We start from the raw sequence: 14,910 nt of genomic DNA on the forward strand, positions 1-14,910 counted from the left end.
TTTTGTATTTTAGCTTAATCACAGAATTCCTGCATAATCCTTCATTCATTCATTCAATTTATTGCAGCAAAAGCCAGCAGTATAAAACAGTTCAGTTCCAGATAATAGATAAATACTAAATTACAAAAAGATCAAGGATATAAAAGGGATAAAAGTTAAAATAAAATAACCATAATAGAAATAAAAAGTTATATTACATTTTCCACTAAAAGAAGTTTACGTTTTCTGATAGCTAGAGAACAGAATTTGGCCACAGCGTACGTTACTGAGCTCTGAGAATCTTCTAGAAGAAATTTACGCAGGATTTCTGGTCTAAAATCCAGATAGGATTGCAGAGGGTTAAATCTAGACAAGAGAGGTAATATGAGGCGGGACCGCTCTTCACAATAGAATTCACAAAATAAGAGTATGTGGGTAACAGATTCCACCATGTTGGACTTGCATGGGCATAGGCGCTCATGCATTGGTGTCTGCAAGAATTTACCGTACAATACAGCTGAAGGCATTGCCTCAAACCGGGCTTTAGAAAATGCCCATCTGTAAGACTCATGGGTAATACTGGACAGGTATGGGGCAGCTGAAAAATTGGACCAAGATTTTAAACATCTGTAGTTCTTGGGAAGCAGAGCTTCTTCATTTTGTAGTTCAATGTCAAGAAGCCTCTGAGTAATAGCTGTTTTTGCCCTGTTCAGGGTTCCATTAAAGAGATCTTCAGGGTTTAGGCCAATTTGCTTGATCTTGTTAAAAATTTATGTAAACCAGGGTGGATAGGGGTCTGCAGCTAGGAGATGGGTTAGCATTCCTTTTGGGTTATAGTGGATTTTCAACCAGAGGAATATTGCCTGTTCCCAGGCTTTTAATTCAACTCTGGGTAATCCTGCCTCTTGTCTAAGTATTACATTAGATATACTCTTAGGAGCACCGAATAAAGATCTAAGAAATTTTGATTGGACTGTTTCAAGGATCTTAAAGTTGGCAGAAAGTCCAATTTGTGAGCCATATAAAAGTTGGGCCAAAGATTTTGCCTGATAAACTTTTAAGGCCATAGGAAGGAAGCCAGTGCCTTTCCTTCTAAATAGTTTGAGGATAGCATTTGCACTTCTCTCAGCCGAAGTAGCCGATGAGGATAAATGTGCTGAAAATTTGGCATTATAGGACAAAGTTATACCTAAATATTGAAAATTCTTAACTTGGTCAATAACATTTCCTTTCATATTCCAGGTATATTTCCTAAGAGGGCTGCAGAAGCGCACGATTTTCGTTTTATGGAAGTTAATTGTTAACAATTCAATGTTACATTGGTCGTTAAATCATGAATGTGATTTTTCTGTTTCATATCTAAAATTCTTGCCTGTAAGGGTTTTGTAAGGCAAAGTTAAGCAAGCTCTGTGTTGGCCTGTACTGAGACCAAGGTTTCAGTTTTACAAAGAAGTCTCGCCAAATGCAACTGAAAATTCTACTTTGCCTGGTTCCCTCCTACTTCTCTTGTGTGTGTGTGTGTGTGTGTCTGTGTGCATTGACACATTCCCAGTGGTTCCTTGCTTCATGTTTTAAGGCAGATGTGCATTTGTGATCTTGCAGGCGCAACCTTACAAAATTATCCCTGATCTTCAGCCATATGCTAGCAGAGCTGAAAGGCATTTTCCCAAGCGGACTCTTCCAGGGAGACACATTCCGGATCACAAAGGCTGATGCAGCGGAGTTCTGGAGGAAAGCGTTTGGGGAAAAGTAAGTAGAGAAATCTTCTGCTCAAGATCTGGCAAGTCTTTTTCTTTTAATCCGGGCTAGTGCTAGCATGGCTTTTGGTAAAACTGAAGGGAATGGTTAATAACAACAACAACATTCAATTTATATACCTTCAGGACAACTCAACACTCACTCAGAACGGTTTACAAAGTGTGTTGTTATTATTACCCTCACGACAATCACCCTGTGAGGTGGGTGGGGCTGAGAGAGCTCTGGAAGAGCTGTGACTGACCCAAGGTTACCCAGCTGGCTTCAAGTGGAGGAGTGGGGAATCAAACCCGGCTCTCCAGATTAGAGTCTTGCTGCTCTTAACCACTACATCAAACTGGTTCTAACCATATAGTCCAGTCCACTTTCTTGCAGTGCATTGTGTTAAATGATAGGAGTGCAAGGCTATGGCACTCTTTCACTTTTATTAATTTTAACACTGCATATTATTTGCAGAGAACTCCATGTTAACAGTCAGTTCCACATATCAATCATCATTTTTAGCAGTTCCTCCATATTAACATTTTTAGCAGTTCCACAGGTCACATTCCTAGTGGATCAGGACTTTATATTTTCTGTTGTAGGCAGATGGGGGAATTAACTGTCACAACACTAGATGGTTGTCTGGAGAGATTAATTTAAGTGTAGTTGGAGACTGTTTCTCTGAGACAAAAAATCTTGTTCCTAGGGATGAGCTAAGTTTGCATTTGCTTTCCCTCCTTCCCTCCTGGCTGTGAATCCTTCTGTGCACATGGAACATGTGGCAGAAAATGTTGTTTCTCGGCCACTTGCGCCTTGGATTGGTCAGCTGTTTCTTTGTTCCCTGCCAGAACCATTGTCCCCTGGAAGACGTTTCGTCAGGCCCTACATGAAGTGCATCCGATAAGTTCAGGCCTAGAGGCAATGGCATTGAAATCAACAATTGACTTGACGTGCAACGATTACATTTCAGTGTTTGAATTTGATATCTTTACACGTCTGTTCCAGGTAAGAGGAGAAGAATGTGCCTTGCTTAAAAACGGAGGTGTAACTTAACAAATGAAATAGCGTTCTTATTCCAAAGTACTGTTATTTGCCAGTGCTATTGTTTGTTTTATGGCGGGCCAATAGGCATATGCATGCTGCCCCCAAACCAGCTCCGTCCTCTCCTAGTCTGGGAGTCTAGAACAATGGTGCTGACCTGTTGGTCTACCATTTTAGACTTCTAGAAGTATGAGATTTAAATACTGACACAAGACCACAGTGCCGTGGGTAGCTTTGACAAAAAGTGTTGTGAAACTGTGGGTAGTGTTTGTCAGAGTTCTTGTGCTCCAGTGGCTGAGATTCACTGTGAGCTCAAATCCCAGCTGAATCGTAACTCATGTTGGGTAAACTAGGAGTCATGCAGCCTCTGTTCTGTAATACAAAAAGGGAATATCCCACTCAATACGCTTGTGAATATAAATGAGAGGAAGATAGTAACCTACAGTCAGCTTGTAGAAAACTGCACCATATTTTTATACTCTCAAAGTCTATACACGTTTCTTTGTTAGTGAGGCCAGTTGAACTGGACTACTCAGTAATGATACATGGGGCCTGGTTGGATGGGAAGTAACTGAGGAGGCCTAACTGGGTGATTTAAGCTTCGTTTAGACTTTCTTGAGAGGGGTGGGGGAAAGCCCGTTTCCCTGTTAATGACTAGTTAGTGATGGTGCTCTTTGTCTTCAGCCCTGGTCATCTTTGCTCAGGAATTGGAATAGCCTAGCAGTGACTCACCCAGGTTACATGGCATTCTTGACGTACGATGAGGTCAAAGCGCGGCTTCAGAAATTCATTCATAAGCCTGGCAGGTGAGTGTCTGAAGGCCAAATCCCTTTTGCTGTCTTGAGGATGCATCATGTACTATCCATGATGTGTTAAAGAAAGTTAAATGTAGTAGTGGTGTGATCAATGTTCGTTATGCATTTAAAAGATTTCTAATTCACCTCTCAGCCAAAAGGTTTTGTCATGGAAGGTCAATATAATACGCTGTGTTGTTGCTACAGAGAGCTCGAGTAAGAATATTGAAGTAAGGATGGTCAGCCGTGGGTTTTCTCCATAGTGCTGTATGCTGTACAGCACTATGACTGTAGTGACTCCTTGTCTTTCCTTCCCACTTCAGGATGACAGAATGCACAGTTAAGAACATAAGAGAAGCCATGTTGGATCAGGCCAGTGGCCCATCCAGTCGAACACTCCGTGTCACACAGTGGCCAAAAAACCAGGTGTCATCAGGAGGTCTGCCAGTGGGGAAAGGACACTAGAAGCCCTCCCACTGATTGCCCCCCTCCAAACACCAAGAATACGGAGCATCACTGCCCTAGACAGAGAGTTCCATCTATACCTTGTGGCTAATAGCCACTGATGAACCTCTGCGGCATACGTTTATCCAATCCCCTCTTGAAGCTGTCTATGCTTGAAGCTGCCACCACCTCCTGTGGCAGTGAATTCCATGTGTTAATCGCTCTTTGGGTGAAGAAGTACTTCCTTTTATCTGTTCTAACCCAACTGCTCAGCAATTTCATTGAGTGCCCACGAGTTCTTGTATTGTGAGAAAGGGAGTAAAAAACTTCTTTCTCTACCTTCTCTGTCCCATGCATAAACTTGTAAACCTCTATCATGTCACCCCTCAGTCGTCGTTTCTCCAAGCGAAAGAGCCCCAAGCGCTTTAACCTTTCTTCACAGGGGAAGTGTTCCATCCCTTTAATCATTCTAGTTGCCCCTTTCTGCACTTTTTCCCAGTGCTATGATACCTTTTTTGAGCTGTGGTGACCAGAATTCTGCCTCAGTTCCTCTGTCCTGTGCTCCCCCTGCCTGGGGAATGCTGTTCCCAGATCTGGTTGTGCCTTTATGACCTCCCTTTAGTGCTCAGAGGCAGTGGAAAGCTGGGCTTCAGCTACTTTCGATCGGCACTGCTTCCTTCCTGGGCTGGGGAAGCGTAGCAGAGCAAAGAGGGTGAGAGTGCGAGGAGGAGCAGTTTGCTTCTTGGCTTGTTTGGGGACCGTTTCTGCTTGCCCCAGTGGCAAATGGGGCAAAGCAAGGCTGGCTAGTGATCAAGATCTGCTGCGAAACAAGTGCTTATGTTGCCACTCACAGGGTTTGGTCCAGCGTTTTCAGTGCTGCCAGTCATTTATTCTTTGCCAACAAGCCCTCGCTCTCCACTTTCACAAAGGTGGATGGAATGTACTTACCAGTGGCTGCATCCACTGATAATTTGGTGAGTAGTATACCCTACACTGAAATCTGTGTTCTTTTTGTTTTCAGTTACATTTTCCGGCTGAGCTGTACACGATTGGGTCAGTGGGCGATTGGTTATGTCACTGCAGATGGAAACATTCTTCAAACAATCCCCCACAACAAACCTCTATTTCAAGCACTGATTGACGGCTTCAGGGAAGGCTTGTAAGTAACTCCTCAGCAAAGTTCATGACTATTCCTACTCATTATAGTTAATGAGTCTGTCAGTTGCAGTCTTGCGTTATCACTGAATTGTGGAAGAGAGTATAGATGAATTCAGAGTTCTGGAGACAGTGCAGCACTGTTGACTTTTCCTTGCCTGGGATATACTGGATTGATTTCATTCTGTACCCGACTTACTTGCAAAATCCTTACGCTTGTAAATACTGAAGAGTCCCTCAACACAAGACGAATTACACGAGGATGCTCAAGTGAAGGGAGGTGCAGTGTTAGCTGGGGAGGGTAGTTCACCCCTCTAGAGCCTGCAAACATTGCTCCTCAGAGGGTTTGTTTATTTCATCTTTGCCTCCCTGAAGGCTCTGTCAATTTCACCTCCCCTCTGAGGAGCCACCTTTGCAGGCTCTAGAGAGGTGAAACTGATAGAGCCTTTTAAAAACTTGGCTTTTAAAACTCTGCTTCCTGACTAACACTGCGTCTCCCTTCACTTGAGTGTCCTCGTGTAATTCGTCTCATGTAGAGATTCTCTCAGTTCTACCTTAAGTGCACGTGTAATTATTTTGAGAGAGGACCTGTAATTTAGACTACTCTTGCACTCCTTAAACACATATTGGGCTCAGTTTGTCATTTCAATTGAGGCTACTGCATCCTGCTGCAAAGAGCAAAGTTAGAACATGCACACCCTTGATGGGTTAAGGTGTCCCAGAACAACTGACTAGGAGACAGGCTCGAGGTTGAGAGCGCTTGTTAAGTTCCAGCACATTTGTGCTAAGGTTTGTCTTGTGGCTCACCAGCTGCTATTTTAAGCATTCTGGGTTTTGCGAGCATCTCTTTGATAAGAAAGTTTCTCTGTGAAATGAACCCCCTCCTGCAGTAGCCAGTCTTTCCAAGCTGAGATGATGTGCCACGATAGCCCCACCCAGCAGTGGTTCCACTATAGAGGGTTCTTTCAGTTAAACCACCTTGTCTTCTCCTCTGTAGCTACTTGTATCCCGATGGGCGAAATCAGAACCCTGACTTGACTGGTCTCTGTGAGCCCACACCTCAGGATCACATTAAAGTTACACAGGTGAGAGGGGAAATCCTTCCTTCCTTTCCATGTATCTTGGCCCCCAGCATCACCTTGGTTCTGTTGCCAACAAGCTTTTAAAGCTTCTTCGGGTCTTGTGCAAAATACGAATTTTGGGAGGAGAAAGTGATTTTGAAGCATCCAGGAAGACCGTTCAGAGCCGTGTGATTGGCAGAACTGCTTGGGGCACTGGCTTCCTTTCTCCTTGCTCTTTTTAAGTAGATAGGAGCTTAAAAATTGTTTATTGCCAGCACTGAAGCTGGACTTCTAAAAGCTGTCCAAGGGACAATCTTGTAAATCAGAAAATATTTTTGATTCCACAGTGTGTTATCCCCCTCCCTCCCCTCTTACTTTTAGGAACAATATGAGCTGTACTGCGAGATGGGCTCCACCTTCCAGCTCTGTAAAATCTGTGCCGAAAATGACAAGGATGTGAAGATCGAACCCTGTGGCCACCTCATGTGTACTTCCTGTCTCACATCATGGCAGGTGAGAACCTTGTCCTCATTTTTCTGTCTGGGTTCAAACTTACAGCCTTTGGGACAGCCGTTTGCACTTCTTGTGTTTTAACAGAGCTGATGACTTCGTAAAAAGTCTGTGTGAGGTGTGATGAGGCCATGTAGTGTTCAGAGCAAATTAACAGTTCTATGCAGCTGTACATCTGAACATGTAAATTTGCCCCGTGCCTTCAATTTTGTTTAAGAGTTTGTATGAATGCCCCCAGTCTTCCATGTTTAGTACCTCACTATATCTTGCTTGTTTAGTAACTGTCTATATCTAGATGAAGCTGGGTGGGTGGGGTGTTGGGCAGCAGGTATCATTTGTACAGGCACAGTATTACAAATTGTCTGTTACTATGTCAGATTATAATTTAGGCAAGCAAACTGCAGTTGTGTGGGAGCATGGCTTTCCTGGTCTTTCCTCTGTAGTATTGTTCCACATAATCTACTTCCCACAGTGTCAAGATGCTCTTATCCGACTGTCCCTCCAATATGGTCCGTTGAATCGGATGATCCCAACTTAGCGGCCATCCTGAAGAGGCTAGCCGACATGAAGAAAGGAAACACATTGCTTTCGCAGCACCTGAAGTGGATCATTTCAGACCTCTGCAAGCTCTACAACCTTCTGCAGCATCCAGATGTTGAGATGCTGGAGCAGCCTCTGCCTGCAGAGCAGAGCACACATCTGAAGAAGATGAGGAGATGCCAGAGGACACGGAAGAGCTGGATCATTATGAGATGAAGGAGGAGGAGCCGGCAGAAGGGAAGAAGGCAGAGGACGACGGCATCAGCAAGGAGAGCCTGGCCATCCTGGAGAAAATAACCAGAGGCAAGATTATTTAAATGGGGCAGCGTCTGGGTCCATGCAGGCCACCGACCGGCTAATGAAGGAGCTCAGGGATATTTACCAATCGGCAAGTTTCAGGGGCAGAAACTATGCAGTTGAACTAGTGAACAACAGCCTGTACGACGCATATCACACTCCTGAAGGTGGATGAAGACAGTGCTTTGCACAGTGATCCTCAACGAAAAAGAGGGGACAGATTTCATTCTCTTTAACTTCTCACCTTTAAGGATAACTTTCCCTTTGACCCGCCCTTTGTAAGAGTCGTGTTTCTTGTGCTCTCAGGCGGGTATGTCCTGGGTGGAGGAGCTATCTGCATGGAGCTTCTGACGAAGCAGGGCTGGAGCAGTGCCTATTCGATGGAATCTGTGATCATGGAGATTAGCGCGACGTTGGTGAAAGGCAAAGCCTGGGTCCAGGTTGGCGCCAACAAAAACCAGTCCAGCCTGATGAGACCGCAACAGTCATACAAGTCCCTGGTCCAGATCCACGAGAAGAACGGCTGGTACACGCCCCCCCCCCCAAGGAAAACGGAGAGCATGGGCTGGAGGGAACCGCCTGGACCAATCCGACATCCCTGCTGAATGCTGCGGTCGGATCGTAAGATGCCTCCTCTCCCTCCCAGGACAGGACTGCACCGTTTATTTAGCAAGACATTGTGGAGCGGCTCTTACAAACTTTTACAGAATCAAACTGTCATGAACCGCTGGGCTGAGGGCTCAGTAGCTTGACCAGGACCCGCGCTAGCAGGCAGGCAACCGGCAGTCACTCTTATTAAAACAAACCACCCCCCACCCCCACAAAAAAAGACTCAATTCTCTTGTCATTACTGGCAGCTTCTGGCTCTGCTGCAGCCCAGGGCACCTATGCCTCTCTCCCCCTGTTACAGATTTAATTTGTTTTCTTATTTTCATGTACACTGCTTTGGGTGGGGGTTAGTGTATGATGAATGTGTATGGGAAAATGGATCTTTGGAAAACAATTACATTTGTTAATTTGAAAAAAAAAAGATGCGTTTACTGTCATGGTTTCCAACACTGATTGTGGACAATCTGATGGTGAGTCCCTCCCCCCTTCTTCTTTCCTGCAGGAATCCGAGGGGCAGGGCTGCCCATTCTGCCGATGTGAAATTAAAGGCACCGAGCCCATTGTGGTTGATCCATTTGATCCCAGAGGAGGAGGAGGACTACTGCGGCAAGGGGCGGAGGGGGCCCCCTCCCCAAACTACGACGATGATGACGACGACCGAGCAGACGAATCGCTGTTCATGATGAAAGAACTAGCGGGTGCAAAGGTAATTGCTGTGATTGGTTCAGAGCCTGGTCCTCTTTGTGGGGGAACTGGTAAAAAGGTGTTGGAGTGTGCTCTTCCTTCACTTAGCTGCATCCGTATGTTGGCCGTCATAGATCAAGATGCCATTGGCATTGTCTAAAATACAGATAATCGTTGGAACTTCTACGTGATCTCATTTGCTTCAGATTGAAGATGAGTGCCATGGAACGCAAATGGTTGCTGGGAGTAGTGTGGCGTTGTGGCAGAGATCATTTGCTCACCTCTACCATGTTCCTACATTAGGACGGTGTGTACTGAACACAGCAAAGCTGCCATCTAGTGGTACAAAAGCCCCTGGTGCCAGCCGAGTGCCAGTGTGACATGCAAGCCTATTGCTGCAGCAGAGCAGCTCCTTCATGTTGGGTATAAAAGCTTCCGCTTTCGTTTCTGTGCAGGTGGAACGTCCTCCTTCTCCATTTTCAATAGCTCCACAGGCATCACTCCCCCCAGTACCCCCTCGATTAGATCTTTTGCAGCAACGCGTGTCCAACCCACCTGGAGCTTCAAGTCCAGGGACTACTTCCAAGGTACGAAGCTCATCCCTCTTTCTCTGGGACAGCAATGAAGCTGGGAGAGGGTGGAGCCTTGATGAATGTGTTCTTATTCCTGAATCTGCTGCTGGCAGCTCTCCCATAGTTTTGTTAACCTGCTCCCTCCCCTCACATATTGGGGATGTTTGCAGAGAGCCAAATTGTTAATCCATCTGAACATCAGCCTCTCTTAAACATTGGGTTGGCACCTTGCCTGACACTTGATTTTCAGCAGTGCAACCGTATGTCTGAGAACAGACACATTCAATACCGTTGCTTAGCTATGTGGAGCTGGCCTTCAGGAGCTCCGTTCTCAGTTTATTCTGCTGATTTCTGCAGCAGCTGCAAGTATCAGGTTTTTCTAAAAATCCAGTATCCTGATTGCAAGATGGATCCTCGAGTGCAAGACTCACCGTTTTCTTGTTTGTCGTCTCGCAGGCCATGCCTGGTTCCCTTCACAAAGATAAACCTTTGCCGATTCCCCCAACGCATCGAGATCTCCCACCACCACCACCTCCAGACAGGCCGCATTCCATTGCAGCGGCAGACACACGACCTCAGAGGCGGCCCCTGCCCTGCACGCCAGGAGACTGTCCTTCCAGGGACAAGTTGCCACCCATGCCCTCGAACCGCCAAGGGGAGCTGTGGCCATCACGACCAATCCCAAAAGCTCCAGCTGTAGCGCTAAGTCCCAGTGAGCCTTGGGCAAGTAGGGAGTTGACAAACCGCCACTCACTCCCATTCTCGCTGCCTTCTCAGATGGATACCAGACCTGAGGCTCACAGGCACGGGAGCACCCTGAGCCTGGAGGCCACCGTGGTAAGTGTGTCCCAGGCCAACGGGTGGCCATTTCTCACTGTCCCTCTCTTGAACACGGTCCTGAAGAACTGATTAAAGATGAAGCTGTTGCTTTTCAGTGCAATGTATTAAATGTTACATTCAAGCCTGAGGGGAGCACGGCCTCATTCTGAACTTTTTTTCTGCCTGTAACCTAATGAGATCATTAAGAGCACTCACTGCCTGATAGGTAGCCTGAACGCTTAACCGGAACAGGCTTTCTTTATGCATGGGATATGTTGGGGAGGGTATGAATGTGTGGACATTCCCTTCCCCCACGTGTGCAATGTAACATGTGCTGTGGTCTGCAGACATGTATACTCATGTGATCTCTTCCTACTAAGTGAACTTCCTCTCTCGCCCATTAAGTAATTTGGTTCCTGTGCCAAAAGTTGTGTGAAGTCATCCTCAGAGAGGGGTAGCTGAGAGTTTTGGATGCACCTGTTATGGAGGAGTTGCCCCCTGGCACCACGTAGAGGCATCCACCCGTCCCTATATCCGCTTAGTCAGTAACAGCGTCCAATGGGCATTGTATTGTTAAGCATTTAACCACTCTACTAGGCATGTCAGGTTTAGGTGGTATCTGGGGTCCTGTGAGGTGTCTTCATAGCTTGTTTACTTACAAATTGTTAATATACTGGAAGAGCTTTAACTCTGTCTTTAACAATTACATAGGTAGCCCTCCCCACCTGCTTCTGCTTTACACCCCACACTGACTCATATATGTTAGCCAAGAAGAATAGCCTCCTTGAACTCATTTTTGTCCCCTCTGTATTCGTTTCGGTGCATTTTTCACTATCCAACAGCTGGTTCAAGGGTGCAGGACGGGTGTGCCTGATGCTGGTGTGTTTGTCTTGCTGTTGTGTGGCGGTTTCTTGAATTGGCTAGCAAGTGCTGTCTAGGAAAAACCCTCTGCTAAGAGGAAAATCAACATGGCCTTAGTGAGGATGTCTTTTGTTCAAACCACCTGCCAGTGGTGGCGTTTGACATGGCCTTTTCTTGCAGAATCAACCCAGTGGGCTTCCAGCTGGCTCAGACAGCGAGCATTCTAAAATAAAACCCTCTTCTTCTGCCAATGCCATCTATTCTCTTGCAGTAAGGTATGTTTTTTCAGGGGAGGCTTTTGACAGAAACTTCTCAGTATTACAGCCAAACGACAGGGTTGGTTTATGCTGTCAATAGTTGGTGGCTGGCTTCCCCCCCCCTCCCTTTCAGTGTTTACCATTTTATGTGCAGACCTCTGTGGTTCAGACCTGCATCTTCTCTGTACCAGGAAATCTTATTTACTGAGATGCAAAAATAATGAGAAAGTGTGTCGGTGGCTTTGTTTGTGTCTATCTTCATAACCGTTTTTGTTTGATGTTTAAAATGCAGTGTTTTTCTTTGATCAAGGTTTGGGTCCATAGCACCTTAAAAACCAACAAGATTAAGGTGCTGCTGTATTCAAACCTTGCTCATTACTGCAGACTGAACATGGCTGCCTACTTGAAACTACCTTTGGGTGATCTAGTTCATGCAAGACAATTCACTGAAAGAACTGAGAATCTCCAGAGTTGTCAGTTGTAAACAATTTGGCAAATCCTTGGACACAACAAATGAAAATTCAGCTAAGATAAAGCTGCTTTTCTGCATATGGGGAATCTGCTGCTTGGAAGATGTACCCCCACACTTGCGACTGTCATTTTGTAATGCCAGAAGAATTCTTGCAATTAGCAGAGTTTAGCATTAACAAGTTTGGATTTGATAACTGAGTTTGGAAGCCAGTCCAAACTCTTCCTTTGAATCATTTAGTGCCATTTTGTCTTCATTAAGGTTTGTCTTTATGAACACTCTCTACCCCACCCAAATCTGCTCCATCCTGACAGGCCAGTGGTTGTATCAAAGCTACCCCCTGGAGAGCACCCAGAAAATGACGAAGATACCGAATACATGTCGCCTTCGTCCCTGCCCGTTGTGCCACCTGGCTCCGCTGTACCAAAGTCAGAGGCCAAATTGCCTTTGGAGATGACTCCAAGTTCACGGTGAGGAGACTTAGTCAAGGGAGTGTGCTGCTCCATGTCCTTGTTGTGTTACACTTTAAGATAGCACAAATCTTTAACACCCCTCTGACAGACTTTGAGATTATTTTAAATCCAAAAACCTTTGTTGATTTGTTTTATATTGTTTGAAAGTTGAAATGTTAACTGTTATTCAATTATTTAAACTAATTTTTTTTTAAAAAATTGTGTTATACTCAGCTGCTGGGATTAACGTGCTTGCTCACTCCTTTCCAAGGCTGTTAAGTGATACTTAGAAGCAAAACCCAGTCCTGCTTTCGTATTAATGTGCCCCACCTCCAGTGAATAGAATGGAGACTTGTGAAGGGTCTTGCTCCTCTTCTGGAAGATGGTTACTTGTCAGCAACACTGACATGCTTTAGATCCTGGAGATGCTTTTTGATATTGTAAAACCGCTCTAGTGTGACCCTTACGAAGTCAGTGGTCTATGGCGAAAGGTCAGAATCCAAAGACCCAAAATACCACATTGTGAGTGAACAACTGCAACTCTTCATGCTAGAGTGAACCATTCCAAAGATTACTATGGCAGGGAGGCCTGCCACCTTGAACTGGCCTTTTGAAATAGATGTGAAAGAATCTTTTCATAGTGAATTGATTGCCTCCCCCCCCCCCCACACCAAAGTATGAATTGAGGTTTGTAGGAGGGGCTGTTGACATTGGCTTTAGAGCTTTGTGAGCAATGTGGCCCACCTGACAGCACACAGGATGGTGTTCGCTGCATCCCTGTAGTTTATGATGCAGCCCTGAGCAGAGTGGGTCTCGCCTGCTCCTGTTGGAGGGCTGGCTGTTAGTGAAGCAAATGCACTTTATGCTTTGTGCAGAGTGTTGGAGAGTGACCAGGAAATGGATGGGTGTACCTATGAAGCGATGTTTAACATCCACTCCCAGGCAGTGCCTTCTGGCCCTGAGGCTGCTAGCATTCCTGGTAAGTTAACTGGAGCAGATTTTATTTTATATATAGTCTGCCTTTCTCAGTGAGACACAGTGCAAATGAATAGCGTTAGTTTTCTACAAAGCTCTTACCTCCTATAGAAGTATTCTTGACTGCAAATGGCGAAACCAAGGTGCTGGTAAAAAGGACCTTCTTTTTGTTTGCGTGTGTGTGATTCCCACCAGCTCAGTGAAGTGTTGAAAGCTTCTCCTTGCCCACTGTTTATTGCATTATTCCTTTCTATACCGCTTCCTCTCGTTGGGGGATTTGACTGTGAATGTTCCCCTTTGAACGTTTCCCTTGTGAACATGTTTGCAGGACATGGGGTTGAAGTTAATGGTGTGTGGCTTTTCTTTGTTCTTGTTTTAAGAGGGGGGAGACGTGGCAGCTGCCAATGCAAGCAATGGCCCTGAAGAATCAGAGAACGAAGAAGATGGTTATGACGTGCCCAGACCACCCATCCCGTTGACTGTAGCTCGTCGCACGCTGTCTGATATCTCCAATGCAGCCTCTGCCTTCAACCGTGTGTCTTTGGATGCCGATGTTCTGGCAGGTGCTTAATTTTGGCCGTGGCCATTCTGCACAGTTGTGGGTGATAGTCCTAAAAGGCAGAAGAGAGAAAGATGAGGAGCAGTGAGGGACCAGGCTGCATAACCCCCTGTGCTCAGTACAAAAGGCAAAATTTGTTCGTGTCTGAGATGAAAGGGGAGAGCAGTGGGCTTCTGTTTCAGGGGCCAAGGGTAACTTCAATGCTTGGAAACATTTCCAGTCTGCAGGATCAGTAGAGCAACGAGAAAGGCTGTCACGAGAAGCCTTGCAGTCAGCTTTCTCGGAGCCTTTCTACGGGGGTTCTTTGACAGTGTTCTGAACGACTGTGTACAGCTCGTGCTGCCTGTTGCTGAAAGCAGGACCCTACTGTGTAACTTCTGCATCGGCTAACATGTCATGTTAATCCTTATGTTTCGCTTCAGTTCTGTTTTCAGATTTCTGGTTGATTCCAGATTTCTACATATCCTATTGCATTGTTTACTGGCCGTCCCATCCTGTTGACTGCATTGACGTACTCCGTGTCATCTGCCTTGAGTCCTGGTGAGAAAGGCAGACTATAAATGACATAAACGATAAATAAATTCAGAAGCAGAAAACAAACTAACAGCGATAGGAAGAGACACGAGTGGGAAGGTGTTTCCTCCTCCCCTCAACACTCGGAACACAGGAGGTGCCTGACACTGAGCCAGACCCCCTTGGCCTGTCTAGGTCAGTCTTGTCTACTCCCCAGCATCTCTGGCAAAGGTCTTTCCCATCATCTGCCACCTAATCCTTTCCAACCGAATAGACAAGGGACAGCGTAGATCCTTCTGCTGCAATCAGATGCTTTCCCACTGAGCCACGGCCTCTCCCCAAAGCTCTTGCCTTAAGGGAGACTATTTTGTTGCCTGTTCCTTAGCTAGAGCTCTGAAATGTTCCAGAGCTACTTCTGCATAGGGACAGAACCCATACATGGGACCCTGTACGGGTAGAATGGCGGCATATAAATGTTTTAAATACATATATTGGACTGCTCAGAGACCATGGAGAAGGACTGAGCTCCACAGCCAGAGGAGTAACCTTGAAGTTGGAAGTCTTAGCACTGTGTGCAGACCC

At 45.7% G+C, this 14,910-nt stretch overlaps 1 protein-coding gene and 1 pseudogene across 1 annotated transcript in view; both read left to right on the top strand.

Annotated features, from left to right (window-relative positions):
• The window catches only part of CBL (Cbl proto-oncogene), a 61,368-nt gene that overhangs the window by 43,373 nt on the left and 3,085 nt on the right, over positions 1-14,910 (top strand). The window contains exons 3-15 of the mRNA XM_054997649.1: positions 1,582-1,728; positions 2,565-2,721; positions 3,442-3,563; positions 5,017-5,154; positions 6,148-6,235; positions 6,593-6,724; positions 8,670-8,873; positions 9,307-9,438; positions 9,880-10,260; positions 11,284-11,378; positions 12,144-12,299; positions 13,157-13,260; positions 13,637-13,819. Coding sequence (XP_054853624.1) covers positions 1,582-1,728; positions 2,565-2,721; positions 3,442-3,563; positions 5,017-5,154; positions 6,148-6,235; positions 6,593-6,724; positions 8,670-8,873; positions 9,307-9,438; positions 9,880-10,260; positions 11,284-11,378; positions 12,144-12,299; positions 13,157-13,260; positions 13,637-13,819 — 2,039 coding nt within the window. The remainder of the gene's footprint in view (positions 1-1,581; positions 1,729-2,564; positions 2,722-3,441; positions 3,564-5,016; positions 5,155-6,147; positions 6,236-6,592; positions 6,725-8,669; positions 8,874-9,306; positions 9,439-9,879; positions 10,261-11,283; positions 11,379-12,143; positions 12,300-13,156; positions 13,261-13,636; positions 13,820-14,910) is intronic.
• Positions 7,017-8,163, top strand: LOC129342014 (ubiquitin-conjugating enzyme E2 Q1-like; annotated as a pseudogene).

The sequence above is a fragment of the Eublepharis macularius genome, chromosome 14 (genome assembly GCF_028583425.1).
Source record: "Eublepharis macularius isolate TG4126 chromosome 14, MPM_Emac_v1.0, whole genome shotgun sequence".
Lineage (NCBI taxonomy): Eukaryota > Metazoa > Chordata > Lepidosauria > Squamata > Eublepharidae > Eublepharis > Eublepharis macularius.